At 40.9% G+C, this 15,334-nt stretch overlaps 2 protein-coding genes across 3 annotated transcripts; both read left to right on the top strand.

Moving 5' to 3' along the window:
- The first annotated feature begins 1,611 nt into the window (after positions 1-1,611).
- Positions 1,612-7,959, top strand: LOC134812260 (ADP-ribosylation factor-binding protein GGA3-like). 2 transcript variants are annotated; one of them, XM_063819551.1, is made up of 13 exons: positions 1,612-1,808; positions 2,066-2,251; positions 2,373-2,513; positions 2,805-2,927; positions 3,085-3,296; positions 3,506-3,675; positions 3,872-4,105; positions 4,267-4,469; positions 4,889-5,143; positions 5,310-5,413; positions 5,557-5,815; positions 6,101-6,214; positions 7,032-7,959. In XM_063819551.1, exons 1-13 carry the CDS (start codon positions 1,704-1,706, stop codon positions 7,176-7,178), a joined length of 2,253 nt encoding a protein of 750 aa, XP_063675621.1. In that variant the 5' UTR covers positions 1,612-1,703; the 3' UTR covers positions 7,179-7,959. The 2 variants fall into 2 exon arrangements, with proteins under 2 accessions (XP_063675621.1, XP_063675611.1); XM_063819541.1 differs by having other exon boundaries at positions 1,646-1,808; positions 5,307-5,413.
- A 180-nt stretch (positions 7,960-8,139) lies between these two features.
- Positions 8,140-14,973, top strand: LOC134812330 (GEL complex subunit OPTI-like). The gene is made up of 4 exons (XM_063819719.1): positions 8,140-8,226; positions 13,872-13,975; positions 14,351-14,480; positions 14,885-14,973. Exons 1-4 carry the CDS (start codon positions 8,161-8,163, stop codon positions 14,942-14,944), a joined length of 360 nt encoding a protein of 119 aa, XP_063675789.1. The 5' UTR covers positions 8,140-8,160; the 3' UTR covers positions 14,945-14,973.
- The last annotated feature ends 361 nt before the right edge of the window (positions 14,974-15,334 follow it).

The raw sequence follows: 15,334 nt of genomic DNA, 5'->3' as shown, positions 1-15,334 counted from the left end.
TAATTGAACCCAATAACTTAAAATAATAGTACTAATACTTTTTTGGAGTTGTTACTGACGAACAGCTTTTCTGGGGACCTCATATAACAGCACTTAAACGAAAGTTAAACTATGCCTCTGCCACCTCAAATAGAATTAGGGACTCTGTACCGAAGGAACTCCATAAAGACCTCTACCACACACTATTTGAATCCCACCTTACATATTGTATTTCAGTTTGGGGTGATGCAGCACTCTTTAGGACAGCAAGTATCTGGCTGTCTCAGAAGCACTGCGATTGGTCCTCTTTGGTGACAAAGAGGCATACCTAAACAAGTTCCTAACATGTGCAAGAACAAGAAAGTTTGACAACCAGGCACTTGACCATACATTCTTCCAACTAGAGCACCGTAAACCACTTTTCAAGCAACAAAACATCCTGGCTTTCAAAAATTTATATATACATATCACACATTTATGGAAGTTTTTAAAATACTGAAATTAAGGTGCCCAGCATCACTGCAACAGCATTATCAGCCATCTTCTAGAAAAGAAACCACTCTCATTTCACAACTCCCATCTTAAAAAATAATTTTTAATAAATAATAATTTCTCGGATTAACAATCGACAACAAGCTCAAGCAATGCTGGTTTGCCTGGCACAGGATCACCCAAAACTCCACCCGCCACAGAGGTCTGAATACAAGCTCACTCAGAATGCTCTTCAGAACAGTGGTACTCACAAAACTTCTATATGCTGCTCCTATATGGCTAAATTCTGGCCTAAAAAAATCTCTTTTAAATGGTCTTCAAAACATAACCTGAAAGTTTCAGGGTGATTGCTCAAAAAATGTAGGAGAAGATAGATTTTTAGACTCGATTTTCAGGGCGCGCGATTGAAAATCGCTCGCACAATACAATTACACATAAGCCCTGACCTCTCATTGGCGATAATTTTGGCTAGGAACAATATTTTGCCATGGGACCGAAAGCAGCTGAAAGATATCACTCCCATCTATCAGAAACAACTAAAAAGTCAATTTCGAGAGAATTTTGATGAAGACCCCCCCCCCCCCCCCTGAGGTTGAAGTTACAAAAGACCACCACTTCTCAATGGTTACTGAAACAAACGTTTTCCAAAATATCAATTCAAAACAGCCCATATCTGCTTTTCTGTAAACTAAACAGCTCAAATAGAAAAGCTAATCCCATGATATTACGAAAATATCAAAATTAAATATATTTGTTGTCAAATAAACATAGTCCAATATCGCTTTACTATACCTCAGTATACTTGGTAGTTCATGTTTTTATAGTGGTGATGATGTTAATGTCATTATTCTTGATTTGATTTGATTTTCAGCACAACCTGCAAAATTCATTAACAACCATACTCAATTAGCTTGATACCCTTTCTCCTAACTCAGATTATTGCTGAAAAAAGAACTTCATAACTGATCAACACTGTGTGATCAGCGAAATATGGAAATTCATTTGATAATATTCATTTTTATGGTTTAACATGCTGCAAATAGCAAATTTAGCTATTCTACATCTACCTATCTACCGCATCAAAAATATGAATGTTGCATCTGTCAAATCATAAAAATGCACATTTATGTGGCTTACAATATTACCTTAATCATGTCAAAATTATTTTCAGGCCATACCCAATTTTCTAAACATTTCTGAACTATTTAAATCACAGTAGTCCATGGTGCAGAATGGAGTTTCAAAATCTCCAAAGCTTGCTGAACAGGGCCACTGCGCCTGCTAGTGAAGAGGAAGCAAAGCACTATTGCACAAGATTCACTACTTTGGTTAACCAGGTTTGTTTGTGGTTTTGTTTACACAACAAACTTGTTTTACACTTTGTTTCTCTATCACTGGTCAATGCCAGATTTAACAGGGCATGTTGATTGTTGATATTTTATGGTAGCAATTGATAACATCAATGATACAACTTTTTAAATAGTTAAATTCTCATTCCTGTGTTAAGCTAGTGAATTCACTTCAGCATCGCAGTAGAGATGTCGTGCAATGATAAAATAGAACAATATAAACGATAAGAGGACCTCTATTTCAGGAACCAGATGGAGCATCAAGAGCTATCACCCTACTCATAGCTAAAGTACAAAGTCAAAATGAGCCTGTTGCTCTTAGAGCTATCCACGTCATGGATCAATGCTCCAAGTATTGTGGGAAACCATTTCATACACAGATTGGAAAGTTTAGGTTCCTGAATGAGTTGATCAAACTAGTCAGTCCAAAGGTAAGTTATTGGGAGAGGAGCAAACTTTAAGATGCCTTTGCTTTCTTTAGTTGCAGCACATCTTAACATAAGTTCTTGGACTCTTTCATGGTCTGCACAGTCATTTTATCAATGTTTTCAGTATGCTGGTGGACAAACGCCAGATGCAGTACGGAGTGCTATTGTGCAACAGCTGAAACTTTGGTCCAATGCATTCAAGGACCAACCAAAGATAATTGAGGCTTTCAACATGCTTGAGAAGACTGGTAATACCAAAATTCAGGTTCGTAAATGTCAGTTTCACTTTTATAACTTTTATGCAATTAAGAAACAAATCTTACATTCACAGCTTTTCTGGGTTAATTTGTGAATCATTAATGTCTATTCAATCATTTAATTATATTAGATTTGTAGGAGTTGTGTTCTGGAATGTGTGAAACGTGGTCAGAACTTATTGAGAAATTGAATCACGCTTGAATGACTTGACTAATGACTATATGTTTTTGCGGTATGTTTTTATTGCTAAAGCGTGTTATACATGCTAGAATTTATTCATTTATTTGTATTTTCGTAGATGGTCAAGAAAGGCGAATTTACGTATGCGGCAGGAGAGGATGCCGATAAAGCTGCTTTGTTAGCACAACTTCTGAAAAGCAAGAACAAATCAGACTTGGAGACTGCTAACAAAATGATTAAGGTACATCATCAATAATCCTGGGTGTTTTGTGATATATCGCTTTACATTTAAGAGGCTCTGTTTGTTGCTTTGCTGCCCTGCAATACTTGGAAGACAATTCGAAAAAAGGTTTTTCATTGGGCATCGTCAATGTTAGTACATCTATTTTGTCACCCAGGACATGGTAGCTGCTGAAAGTCGTAAAGTGGAGCAGGATCACGAGATGCTAAAAGAGGTATCTCTCATTCACAACAACGGTAGATTGCTGTCTGAGATGCTGGCTAATAAAGACACAACCAGTGATGAGAAGCTGCTGTTGAACGAACTTCATAAAACTTGTCTCGAACTCAGGCCCAAATTGTACAGGCTGGCGGGCCAACTTTCCGATAGGTTTGCAGATATAGATTATAGGTGTAAGATCTCCAAAATTTTAATTCATTTAGTTCCTTTTTGTCATGAAGTATTTTGTGGTGACTATAAGTTGCCTTTCAGTTTTCACCGTTCGTGATTTAATTAGAAATTAAAGTGGGAAACTTGAATGTTACATGAGTTTAATAAGACCTAGACAATTCACTGAGTCTCATCTCACCACATTTCAGCGCCCAATTGTCATCAGTGGTAGAAGCAGGGGAAACATTGAACCGTGCCATAGAGCAGTACGAGATGTTGGGGACTAATGGAGCAGGGAGCGGAGTACCACCCCAACTAACTCCTTACCAGCCACCATCTATCCAATCACCTGGCTCTTCAACAGCACCCCCTCCAGCAGGTTTTACCTATTACTATAATAGCACCAGCTATAAATTCATGATTTTTTAGTAAGGTCGCCATTAACTGAAGTCTGAATCTCTCTCGCCAATTAGATGATTGAAAAATGAGCGAGGAAGTAGAAAATGCCAAACGTCTGTCAATTTTTCGTTAAATAGTTGAACGTTTTGTAATTCGTTAAATGACTTTGTCTCCAGAGCCCAGTGCTGATATGGAGAGTACGACTCTGATAAACCTAGAGGAAGAAGTGAGCACTTCAGCTTCTGGGGCTAAAGATGCCATATCAGCGGACGAGTTTGAGGATTTCTTGTCAGCGGTAACAGCTGGATCTTCTCAAAGTTCTGGAGTGAATAACGCGGTGCCCCCATCTGTTCCTGTCTCTACCCCTAATATTACAACTGCAACCCTCCAAACAACTTCTAGTGCTAATGGTAATTCATAGCCTCTTAAAGTCCTATTTTAATCTGGTATAATTGAATTCATGATCTAAATGTTACACTTTTAAAAAATTGATCTCTAGATCTCTAGATACTGTTTGGTAGGTGATTCCAACAATTTCAAGCTCATTACGCCTACAATACATGTTCCCCAGGAACGACGGAGACTAAGTCGTCCGGTCTATTCGGAGGAATGACACTGCAGCCCCAACAGCCGGTGTCTCAGTCAGCACCCCTCCAGCCTGCAGCTCCTCAACCTGCAGCTCCTCAACCTGCAGTCTCACAACCATCTTCTGCAAACAATGATTTTGCTGATTCTTTTGGTCTACTCGAGCTCGATACTCAACCTCAGACAACGGTTTGTCAACTTAATTTTGTGTTAATTCCTTTAATTTAGAAGCCTCGTGTGAAATTCGATTGGCCAATATACGAGTCAAACATACCGAAAATGGGAATTTGTTTTTTTTTAACCTAGATCATCTTGCCAAAAACCCGTGAAGATAAAGTCAAATCAAGGCGAAACTTGCACAAAGCAGAAATTAGGCCTAATATAAAGAATGTTTCGTGACAAATGACGTCACCAAGATCAAACCAGAAGTAACCATCGATTCTGGGAAATGTATGTATACAGTAAATGATGTTGTTACTACGATCAGTGTAAATCTATTTAAAAGGTACTCCTGTAGCTCAGTAGCTTGCTCTGAGTTAGTTCCGTAACATTTACTGAGTGTAATTTATTAGTAATTACTTAGTGTAACTTACAGCTAATTAATTCAGACTACACAAGCTGGCTCGACCACCACTGGAGCAAGTGGATCTCTTCTTGATGATCTCTTCTCCTCGCCCAGCCAGCCACTATCTCAACAAAGTAGCGGACTTAGTTTACTGGATCCAACCCCATCATCGAATAACCTCAGTTTTCTCGATTCCAGTCAAGGCTTTGGTATATTTGATACAAGTGGGCCCAGCTTAGGGGGTGATCTTCTTCAGCCCATGTCGGTATTGCAGCCATCTTCGTCTTCTGCAGCTCAGGTTTTTGAAATCTTATTTTGAGTTGATCAAATAGTAAACTATTTATAACTTAACTAATGAATAAAATCATTACGCACAGTCTATAGTACTCATCCAGTGTTACTTGAGTATAGATGTTGCTGAATGTGACTATTTGACTGTCATGTTATGATCATTACATCAGCAGCCGGAGCCGGCGCCCACTGGAGACAAGTTTGATTTGTTAATGCCCGAGATAAAAGGAACATCGTTTACTGCCCCGCCAAAAATAAAACCCACACTCTCCCAAATGTAAGTCAGCTTGTTTAGTTTTTAAAATGCTTATTATCAATAGAATGATGCCCTAATAAGGTGTTTGTTTTGGATCCACCTCTCATTGCCACCAAACTCATTGCTTTTAAAGACTATCTATATAATACAATGCGTCCTCGCAGGAAGAAAGTTGAACCAGTGAGAGCGCCCTCTCCTCTGCACGCCAATCCTCTGCACGCCCCTCCAACTACCCCTCCCCGTGATGTTTTAGCCGATGTTGAAGTACCCCTCACTCTGATCCGGCCCTCAAACGACCCACCTACACTTGTGTTCGATAGTGGAGTTGTGAGGGTGAACCTCTACAAAACTGAGAACAAACCTCAGCCTGATGTGTCTGTTTGGTTGATGACGATTACCAACTCTTCAACAGCCCGCATCGATGTAAGTAACGACTCCTTTTAGTTTTAAATTTTAATACTGGAAATACTGATTCATTACTATTTATAGGATAGTTATTGTGCAGTATTACTACATACCATGATCACTACATACCATTACTGTAGCTATGTTTAACGGTAACCTGTATTATGATCTAATAATTCCATCAATCTTGCCAACATTTGTTCCAACCGACTGATTCTTAGGAAATTCAGTATTTATTACATAATATGCTGTATTATCTCAATATTATCTTACTTTGTGTAATAATATCTTTCTATATTATAGGACGTCAGTTTGGAAATTGCTTCAAGTGGTACAGATAAGGTTAAGCTCAGCGCTCCTTCATCAACAAAGCTGTCACCGTTTTCGCCGATTTGCCCGTCTTCTCCTATCCAGCAAGTAGGTTCCTACTACTGATAAGCTCTGACTATTAGTTGTGAATAATTAATAGACATTTCTGAAGATATGCTATGTGGACCTTGTATGTTAGCTTCGCATTTAATATGGTATTTTTCAATTTACGCAGTGCGTGGTGAGTGGTAAAGGAAGAGTTGACAGCCCATTATAATTAGTTGTTGACTGTTTGTCAAATGTCTACTGTTAATATTGATTTAGTAACATGTCGATTATGCCGACTAGAGGAATTTAATCAAACATTCAAGTGTTGGCTGCTGGACTTACTAAACAGATTTATATTTGAAAGTGCTAATGTTGAGGATTCTTGCAATTGCCCTCGAAAAGTGGGTTACACTGTAACCGAGGAGATTTTTCCGAAACTGAGGGGAAACAAAGTATAAAATATTACTATTTAACTTTTAAGGGGCTTTTGAGATATGTGATTTATGAGATATATAAGATAATAAATATTTTGATAGTTGAAGTCATGAAGTAATCCACTCAGTCTTTAAAACTTCGTCCCCAACTATCAGATTATATGATCGATCAACTCATCAGAGCGAAAAAAGATTACTATAAGATAATAAACTTTGAAAACTTGTCAATCTATTATTATTTGATGTACCGTATAGTACAGACTCTTTGCAACTATTTTATCAGTAATGCAGTTACACAATATGCGACTAAGTTAGTAGTTACCTGCGTCGCGTTCGATAAAGGTAATGGTGGGGGTTTCAAGGGGGTATATCCGAATGTTTTATCTTTTTGGAAGGTAAGAATTAGGAATGTTAGATTTAATTTCATGTTTCACATACTTCAGGTGGTGATAGCAACCAGTGGTACAAACTCTCTACAGTACAAGCTGAAATTCGACAAAGAAGAAAGAGTGGGACAATTAATTTGCTTTAGGAGATTGTATTATATAATAGAATTTGGAAGCAATATTTTTTATATGTTCGTCACCTGAATTGTTATGGACGGGTGTCAAAATTGGAGATAAAATATACAGTCTTTGTAATACCGATTTTAAATAAATATGAATACGTTTAATTTGACAACGCATATCTAAAGCCTTTTGCGTTATGTTTAAAACATGCTTCTTAGACGAAAATATCGAAAGATAAGCAAAGTTGGAGGGCATGCTCGCTTAAACTTTCTAAAAACTTTCCAGATTTAAAATTATTGAGAATACAACTTCAGTCTTCAGCTGTAGTCCTCTGTTTTTCTGAGGGCTATCTGAGAGTGACACGTCATGTGACACTTCACACAGCACAGAGCTGTGCAGAGTTTCATCTTCATGATGAAATAAAACATCAACAATTTTTTAATCACAACGATGAAATTTTGTAAATTTAAAGTAGATACTAAATAGATAATTCTTTGTATACAATACTCATGATAAAATACGAGACACTTTTCATGTTTCCTAGTTTTTGATCTGTCATTCAGCGTTAGTTCTTAAGATGCGCCATGATGCATTCTGTGACATGTCAAGCGTATTAAAGACAGTTTGATTTTAGGGCGATTACAATTGGGATTATACAGGGGATACAATATATTTCAAGATGCGGTTTAAAGGGCAAATTGTGGTGAATGATGCAGTTTTTTATAAAGTAGAAAATGTATACATATATATAGTATGTTTGGTGAACACACTATTCAAATTTCAAAATTTCAAGTGTTTTAGTTGCGTATATAGTTTTGTTTATTATGTTGTTGATTGTACCTAAAGTAAAAAATTTGTTTTATTTTAAAGTTTCACTGAGTCTTCGATGTAAGATGTTTTACCGCCGAAAATAATTCCCTAAAAATTAATTTCCCAGTTAACGTAAATAAATTTATCCCATTTTCCTTTTTGATGTAAATTAATTCATCCCGGAACTTTTCTATGAAATTTAATTTGTGTAGTCTATACTCTTTTCAAAACATCTCATCAGTTAACAGGAAACATGACTGAAGCTGGACCACTGCAAGTGTTGAGGATGGCGTTTGATAAAAATACAGACTGGGACAAGGTAATCATACGTTATACAATCTATTATCTATATGATAGTGTTTTATTGTGTGTTACAGTGATAGCACATATCTATTATATATAATGAGAAAATACTACAATATAATCAAGGTACGATGTTGGATACCTGAGTTCTATATCTTTCGATAGCAACTCCATCTATGTATCTGCTTAGCTTCCATCACTGATCCTGGTACTTGAGATTCCAGGTGTGGCTTTAAACAATGTTTTAAGGGCCCAACACTCAGCTCACTCAGTTGATGGTAGAACAGTGGGGGGGTCCAACCCGATGTCCGATATGAGGGTTGATGAGGCCAAAATCGGAATCGGAAAAATCGGAAAATTGAGAAATTTTAGAGAATCGATCTCTAAAACCTCTCAGAAGTGATAAAAAACCCCTACATATGCTATATTGTTATGAGAAAACGAACTAATTGGACATTCCAATAGTATGTTTTATGTGTTTTTCCACTGCAGGGGCTAGTATGCTCACTACTAGTTGAAGTTGTCATGTACTCCCAGACCCGAGTGCTTTGGCCTCTTGACGTGAGATCGATTGTTTCTGCTCATTAATTTTATCCCTGTTACTTGTTATTATGTATTAGTACAACACTAGGTACCGGGTTATATTTTGTGGTCGGGTCTTTAAACATACCATAATATCACTAGTACACTGCACCTTAAATGTATAGTCAAGTACATTTGTATCGTAACACATGCTTGGTATGGCTGGGGGATCATGTTTTGTGTCCGTTCGGTACCCTGTATTTTCAAAACGGACAAAAAGTAGGGCGGACAAAAACGGACAGAAACAGACAAAACATTAAGATGTCCTCCTCCTCCTCCTCCTAAGTCTTCCTCCTCCTGAGTCCTTCTCCTCCTGAGTCCTCTTCAGTCCTCTTCCTGACTCCTCGTCCTCGTCCTCGTCCTTCTCCTCAGTCCTCCTCACCCTCCTCCTCAATCCCCTTCTCCTCCTCAGTCCTACTCCCAGTCCTCCTCCTTCTCCTTCTCCTTCTCCTTCTCCTCCTCATCCTCATTTCTCCTCCTGATCCTCCTTCTCCTCCCCATCAGTCCTCCTCAGTCCTCCTCATAGTCGTCCTCCTCCTCCTGAGTCCTTCTCATCCTCCTCCACCTCCTGAGTCCACCTCCTGAGTCCTCCTCCTGAGTCCTCATCCGCCTCCTCAGTCATCATCCTCTTCCTCCTGAGTCCTCCCCCAGTCCTCCTCCTCCTTCTCCTCCTCATCCTCCTCTCCTTCTCCTCCTCATCAGTCCTCATCCTCTGTCCTCCTCATAATCGTCCTCGTCCTCATCCTCGTCCTTAGTCCTCCTCCTCCTTATCCTCCTCCTCAGTCCTCCCCCAGTCCTCATCCTCCTCCTTCTCCTCCTCCTCCTCCTTCTCCTCTTTCTTCTCCTTCTAATCCTTCCTCCTCCTCAGTCGTCGTCGTCCTCCTCCTCGTCCTTAGTCCTCGTCCTCTTCAGTATTCCTCCTCAGTCCTCCTCAGTCCTCATCCTCATCATCCTCCTCCTCCTCAACAGTCCTCCTCCTCCTCAGTCTCCTCATCCTCCTCCTCAGTCCTCCTTCTCCTACTCCTAAGTCCTCCTCCTTCTCCTCCTCAGTCTTCCTCCTCAGTCCTCCTTCTCACCAGTCCTCCTCCTCCTCAGCCTCCTCCTCCTCATCCTCCTCCTTAGTCCTCCTCCTCCTCCTCAGTCCTACTCCTCAGTCCTCCTCCTCCTCCTCATCCTCCTCATCCTCCTCTTCCTCAGTCCTCATTCTCTTCCTCCTCCGTCCTCCTCCTCCTCCTCAGTCCCCAGTTCTCCTCCTACTCGTCAGTCCTTCTCCTCAGTCCTTCTCCTCCTCGTCAGTCCTCCTCGTCAGTCTTTCTCCTCCTCCTCAGTCCTTCTCCTCCTCGTCAGTCCTCCTCCTCCTCCTCGTCAGTCCTTCTCCTCCTCCTCAGTCCTCCTCTTCCTTCTCCTTCTCCTCCTTTTCCTCCTTCTCCTCCTACTCCTAAGTCCTCCTCCTCCTCAGTCCTCCCCCAGTCCTCCCCCAGTCCTCCCCCAGTCCTCCTTCTCCTCCTCCTCATCCTCAGTCCTCCTCATCATCCTCCTCAGTCCTACCTCAGTCCTCCTCCTCCTCAGTCCTCCCCTAGTCCTTCTCTTCCTCAGTCCTTCCCAGTCCTCCTTCTCCTCCTCCTCCTCAGTCCTCCCCAAGTCCTCCTCTTCTTCAGTCCTCCCCCAGTCCTTCTTCTCCTTCTCCTCATCCTCAGTCCTCCTCTTCAATCCTCCTCCTCATTCGCTTTCGTCCTCCTCCTCAGTCCTCCTCGTCCTTAGTCCTCGCGTTCTCTTAGTCCTCCTCTTCCTCCTCCTCCCCGTCCTCAGTCCTCCTCCTCCTCTTCCTCCTGAGTCCTCCTCCTCTGGAGTCCTCCTCCTCCTCCTCATCAGTCCTCCTCCTCCTCTTCAGTCCTCCTAAGTCCTCCTCCTCATCCTCCTCCACCTCCTGAGTCATCCTCCTCCTCCTCCTCATTCTCTTCCTTATCCTCAGTCCTTCTCATCCTCCTCCTCATTCTCCTCCTTATCCTCCTCCTCTTCAGTCCTCCTTCTCAGTCCTCCTCCTCCTTCTCCTCTTCCTTATCCTCCTAATCAGTCCTCCTCCTCAGTCGTCCTCCTCCTCTACATTAGCCCTTGTCCTTATCCTCCTAGTCCTCGTCCTTAGTCCTCGTCCTCATCCTCCTCAGTCTTCCTCCTCAGTCATCCTACTCCTCATCAGTCTCCTCCTCTTCCTCAGTCCTCCTCCTCAGTCCTCGTCCTTCTCCTTTTTAACAGTCCTCCTCCTCAGTCTTCCTCCTCGTCCTCGCTCTCGTCCTCCTCCTTTTCCTCCTTCTCGTCTTCCTCCACACCAATCCTGCTCCTCTTCCTCAGTCTTCCCTCTCCTCTTCAGTCCTCCTCCTCCTCAGTCCTCCTCGGTCCTCCTCTTTCTCCTCAGTCTTCCTCCTTCTCCTCCTCCTCCTCAGTTCTCTTCCTCATCCTCCTCCTCCTTCTTCTCTTCCTTCTCCTCCTAATCAGTCCTCCTCCTAATCAGTCGTCCTCCTCCTCGTCCTTAGTCCTCGTCCTCATCGTCCTTAGTCCTCGTCCTCATCCTGCTAGTCCTCGTCCTTAGTCCTCGTCCTCATCCTCCTAGTGCTCGTCCTGGTCCTCCTCAGTCTTCCTCCTCTGTCCTCCTCAGTCCTCCTTCTCCTCAGTCCTCCTCCTCCTCCTCATCAGTTTACACAATTTATTGTTACTAAAATGTTTTTAAACGCATTTGAGTCTGTAACATATTGACATGTTACTGTTACTTGACATGTTACATGTTACTGTCAAAATGTGCTCGAGAATTTTTTTGTTTAACAGAGTTTTACTCTCCAGTACTATGGAAAAGTTGTTACGTATGATAAATAAAGATTTTGATAAATAAAGTGATTTTCATCCCTTTTAATGTTATTGAAAAATGTGTAGACTATTCTTTGTATCTAACTGAGGATTGGAAGTTTGAGAAAGGACCATAGTCATTAACCGTGCTACCCATTTCTGCAGATAGCCTGTTACAAATTGTGGAGACAATTTAAATCAAAAGTTCGCTATTTGTTACGATTGTTATTACCAACCGTACCTCTTTCAATTGTGGACCGGGGTGGATGTTTCTGTCAAACAAGAGTTGATAAGACATTGTGTTGTTTTTCGGACGAAACGATTCTTGTTTGGAACAAGATACCATTTTGGGGTTCTGGGACCACCACCAATCGATTTCTTGTCATATTTAAGTACAGAAATAGCTACCTATATCGCCTAGAAACCTCAGAGGGAAGATTTAAATTTTCCCGATTTTTCCGATATGAGGGTTGATGAGGCCAAAATCGGGATCGGAATTGATCGGAAAAATCGGGTTGGACCCCCCCCCCCCCCAACAGTGGGTCTTTGTGCGATGTTGTAGCAGGGACTCCACTTCTTGTTTTCTCTTGCTAACCAGATTGCATAGGAACATCTGAGAGCAACCAAAGCCGCCTCTTGGAACACTGCTTTCTTTACTCTCTTTGTAACACCAAAGTAGTTTAGTAGGGCTGGTAAGGTATGATGCCAGAAGCCTCTACACCCAACCTCTACCGTAAAAAGCTGAGCTTTCCACCCACTGCCATGCAGCCCAGGAATAAGCTCTCTGTTGTAACGTGCTTGTTTACGTTCTACTTGGTCACTAAAGTTACTCTCGTCACCAACTGTCAACTCTACTAATATGACCACCTTTCCTTTATCAGACCAGACTACAATATCAGGACGTTCTGCAGCTCCGTAGATGTGCTGGGGGAACTGTGCTGGGAGGTCATCTTCGTCCCAGATAATCTGCCAATCTTGGTCTTTCTCAAAAGGGCTCTCTCTTTTCATCTTCGTCTTTGATTTTTGGTAACAGCTGCTAGATGACTTGAAGCCTGTCCAGTCCTGAACTTCAAGTTTAAAATCTTTGTTGTTGAACTTCTCTATTTGATCCAGTAGGGATTTTGCAATGACCCGCAGCACGTTGTCATGCCTCCAATTGTATCTTTTGTTGTTCAGCGAGAAGTTGCAAGCTACCAAAATGTGCTTAATGTTGCAGTGTCTCCATCCGCAAAGTGGACAGTGTCCTGTGTCAGCATAGTTCCACAGGCTCATGTTTGCTGGAGTATTTGCAACGTCATGGGTTACATTGAGGTGGAACTTAAGAAGAGCAGGGCTCATCTTGTAGTTGTAAATAAGGTTGTTCCAACCTAGGTCTAGCTGCATGGTGTTTTCCCATGTTAAGAATTGTCCTTGAACTCCCTTGTCTACCAGTGTCAACAGGATATCCTGCTCTAAGATGTGGGATACCAGTTCTTTCAGTTTTTCCTTTTCACTGGCTACACTCCTCTTGGATCCCAAGCCCATCCTGCCTTGCACTGTTACTCCTACTAACTCTCTGAAGTAAAGATCTCTTTCTCTAGCACTCAGCTCATTAGTGTAACCCCACCGACTGCTCCCTTCTTGTTTCTTGGCCCTGTGCTCGTAGACCTCCTTAACTTTAGGATCCTTGCTGTTCTTTAAAGAGAAACCTTTGGACACCTGAAGGAACTTGTATAAGTCCGATAGTCTTTTAAGATTCAATCCAAAGCAATCCTTATTTCTGTAAAGCACACTGACAGTAATTGTCTTTGTTACACCTAGCCATTTCTTCAGATACTTCGTACATATTGCTTCAAGATCTTTGACAAAACTAACCTGGAGATTGTAGATCATCAGGTCCCAGGAGAGCTTGCTGGTTAGGAGGTTGTTGTAAATCCAGCATTTCATCACTCCATTAAGGCCTGATCCGTCCACTGCCTGAAACAGTGTAATCAGTTTGTCTTCTATCAGCTTCTTGGTATCTTTGAGGCCCAGATCCACATATATCCAATGGCCAAGAAACTTCATCGGTGTATTTCCAATAAACTGGATTTGAGCTCCATCTATATGTTGATATTAAACATATATATATGTTTAATATCAACATGGTGCTGCATTTGGTCTAAGCTTCCGAATGATATGTTGAAGAAAATAATAAACGATATTTTTCAATGACAACAGACGACTTGGTACTACGCTTTGCTCACAATGGATTATTTTCAGGACGAATTCCTAGATTCAGTTTACTGGATTCGACAGATAGTTGCAGTAGTGTTTGGTATACTGTGGGGCGTTATCAAATTCAAGGGACTTCTTGGAATATTAGTGTTAGTTTATTTAATCATAGTTAGTTTTATTTATCAAAATATGTTGAAACATTCTTTTGTTAACTAGTATGTTGTACTCTGTTGTCCTCTTACAAAAGTTCGAACTTTTGAGTTATGGTCGGTCAAATTAAATTTGCTATCTAGATTCTGTTCACGTGGTCCTAGTCGGACATAAAACAATCTGTCTATTTAATATTAAAGAAGTAGTGGCGACAGTCCGTATACATGTGCTCAGCCGTCATCGGTGATAACCTAATACTGATCGATGAGCACATATCCGGCTAGCACACATTACATAATGCATAGCTTCATAATCATACAATGTGATACTATCTTTAAATGTGTATGGGAGTGTGACTGAACCTTATATTTCAGGTACATCATAATAAATCTGGGGATAATATTTTTGTATTACACGTCGTATCATGAAGTGGACGAAGAGGAATACGGCGGGCACGGTGAACTGGCCAAAGAAGGACTTCTAACTTCATTTTCACTATTTTTGGTAGGTCTCATCATATCATGTTTTTCGTCTCGGAATGGTAGCAAAACTTAGGAGTTGTATCATGTTCACATAAGCCATGGGGCGACAGTTGATTAACTGTTTTTAAGGTAAAATCGATTTCCTATTGCCACGTTTCCGCAGAGCAAACAAATTAAATTTAGCTCTTATGTAACGCGCAGCAACTTCTTCATATAGAGGGTTATCAGAGACAAAACTCTCACGTAATGTCTCCGAGCCGCGCGTGTTGCCCTCACTATCATTAAAGATTAGACTGCAGACCATTTCTATTAATCCTGGACCGGCTTTTTTGTTTTTGATTCCTTTTAAGGCCAAATTTCCCGTAATGGTCCACCACTTCTTACTTTACTAAATGCCAGGGTGCTGTAACTATACATTTTTTCCAGGTGTTTTGGATAATATTGTATACCCTGTACATGCAACCATTGGTATCGTTATCAACTTGATGGGACGCACTGCTCCCTTTGAAGGCGATGCATTTCGAACATCAGATGTCGGCTTGATCCAGAATATTTATTAAATCGGATGAATATCTACGAATGAACTGGGTTTTATCTCTTCATCGAAATGTTTTATTATTATTCGATGACCAAATATTGTTAATATGGAAGTATGGTTAAATTTGAATGTTGAGTTTGACACTTGTTTCATAAAACAGATTAACAGCGTTGAATTATTTGTCTAATAATCTGAATCTGTGTAGCCCCTTTACCTTTTTGCCCAAGCGCCAGCTGCACAATGATCAACGCACAACGGGCCCAGTTTCGTCACTAGGTCCAGGATGACAGATAATTGATAATGTTTCACGGCTCAGTTGTATACACCAGAAATAGTGT

Source organism: Bolinopsis microptera, chromosome 1 (genome assembly GCF_026151205.1).
Source record: "Bolinopsis microptera isolate Bmic1 chromosome 1, MBARI_Bmic_1.0, whole genome shotgun sequence".
NCBI classification, from domain to species: domain Eukaryota; kingdom Metazoa; phylum Ctenophora; class Tentaculata; order Lobata; family Bolinopsidae; genus Bolinopsis; species Bolinopsis microptera.
Note: the sequence above shows the minus strand (reverse complement) of the source record. Positions and strands in the feature narration are given on the sequence as shown.

What these genes read in the sequence shown, in the direction of transcription:
- LOC134812260 (XM_063819541.1), top strand. Translation starts at nt 1,704, where the DNA reads ATGGAGTTTCAAAATCTCCAAAGCTTGCTGAACAGGGCCACTGCGCCT. An exon ending in CTGCTAACAAAATGATTAAG is followed by an intron (nt 2,928 to 3,084) that starts GTACATCATCAA and finishes TTTGTCACCCAG; the next exon opens with GACATGGTAGCTGCTGAAAG. An exon ending in CGTCTTCTCCTATCCAGCAA is followed by an intron (nt 6,215 to 7,031) that starts GTAGGTTCCTAC and finishes CACATACTTCAG; the next exon opens with GTGGTGATAGCAACCAGTGG.
- LOC134812330 (XM_063819719.1), top strand. Translation starts at nt 8,161, where the DNA reads ATGACTGAAGCTGGACCACTGCAAGTGTTGAGGATGGCGTTTGATAAA. An exon ending in AAAATACAGACTGGGACAAG is followed by an intron (nt 8,227 to 13,871) that starts GTAATCATACGT and finishes GATTATTTTCAG; the next exon opens with GACGAATTCCTAGATTCAGT. An exon ending in CTTCATTTTCACTATTTTTG is followed by an intron (nt 14,481 to 14,884) that starts GTAGGTCTCATC and finishes CATTTTTTCCAG; the next exon opens with GTGTTTTGGATAATATTGTA.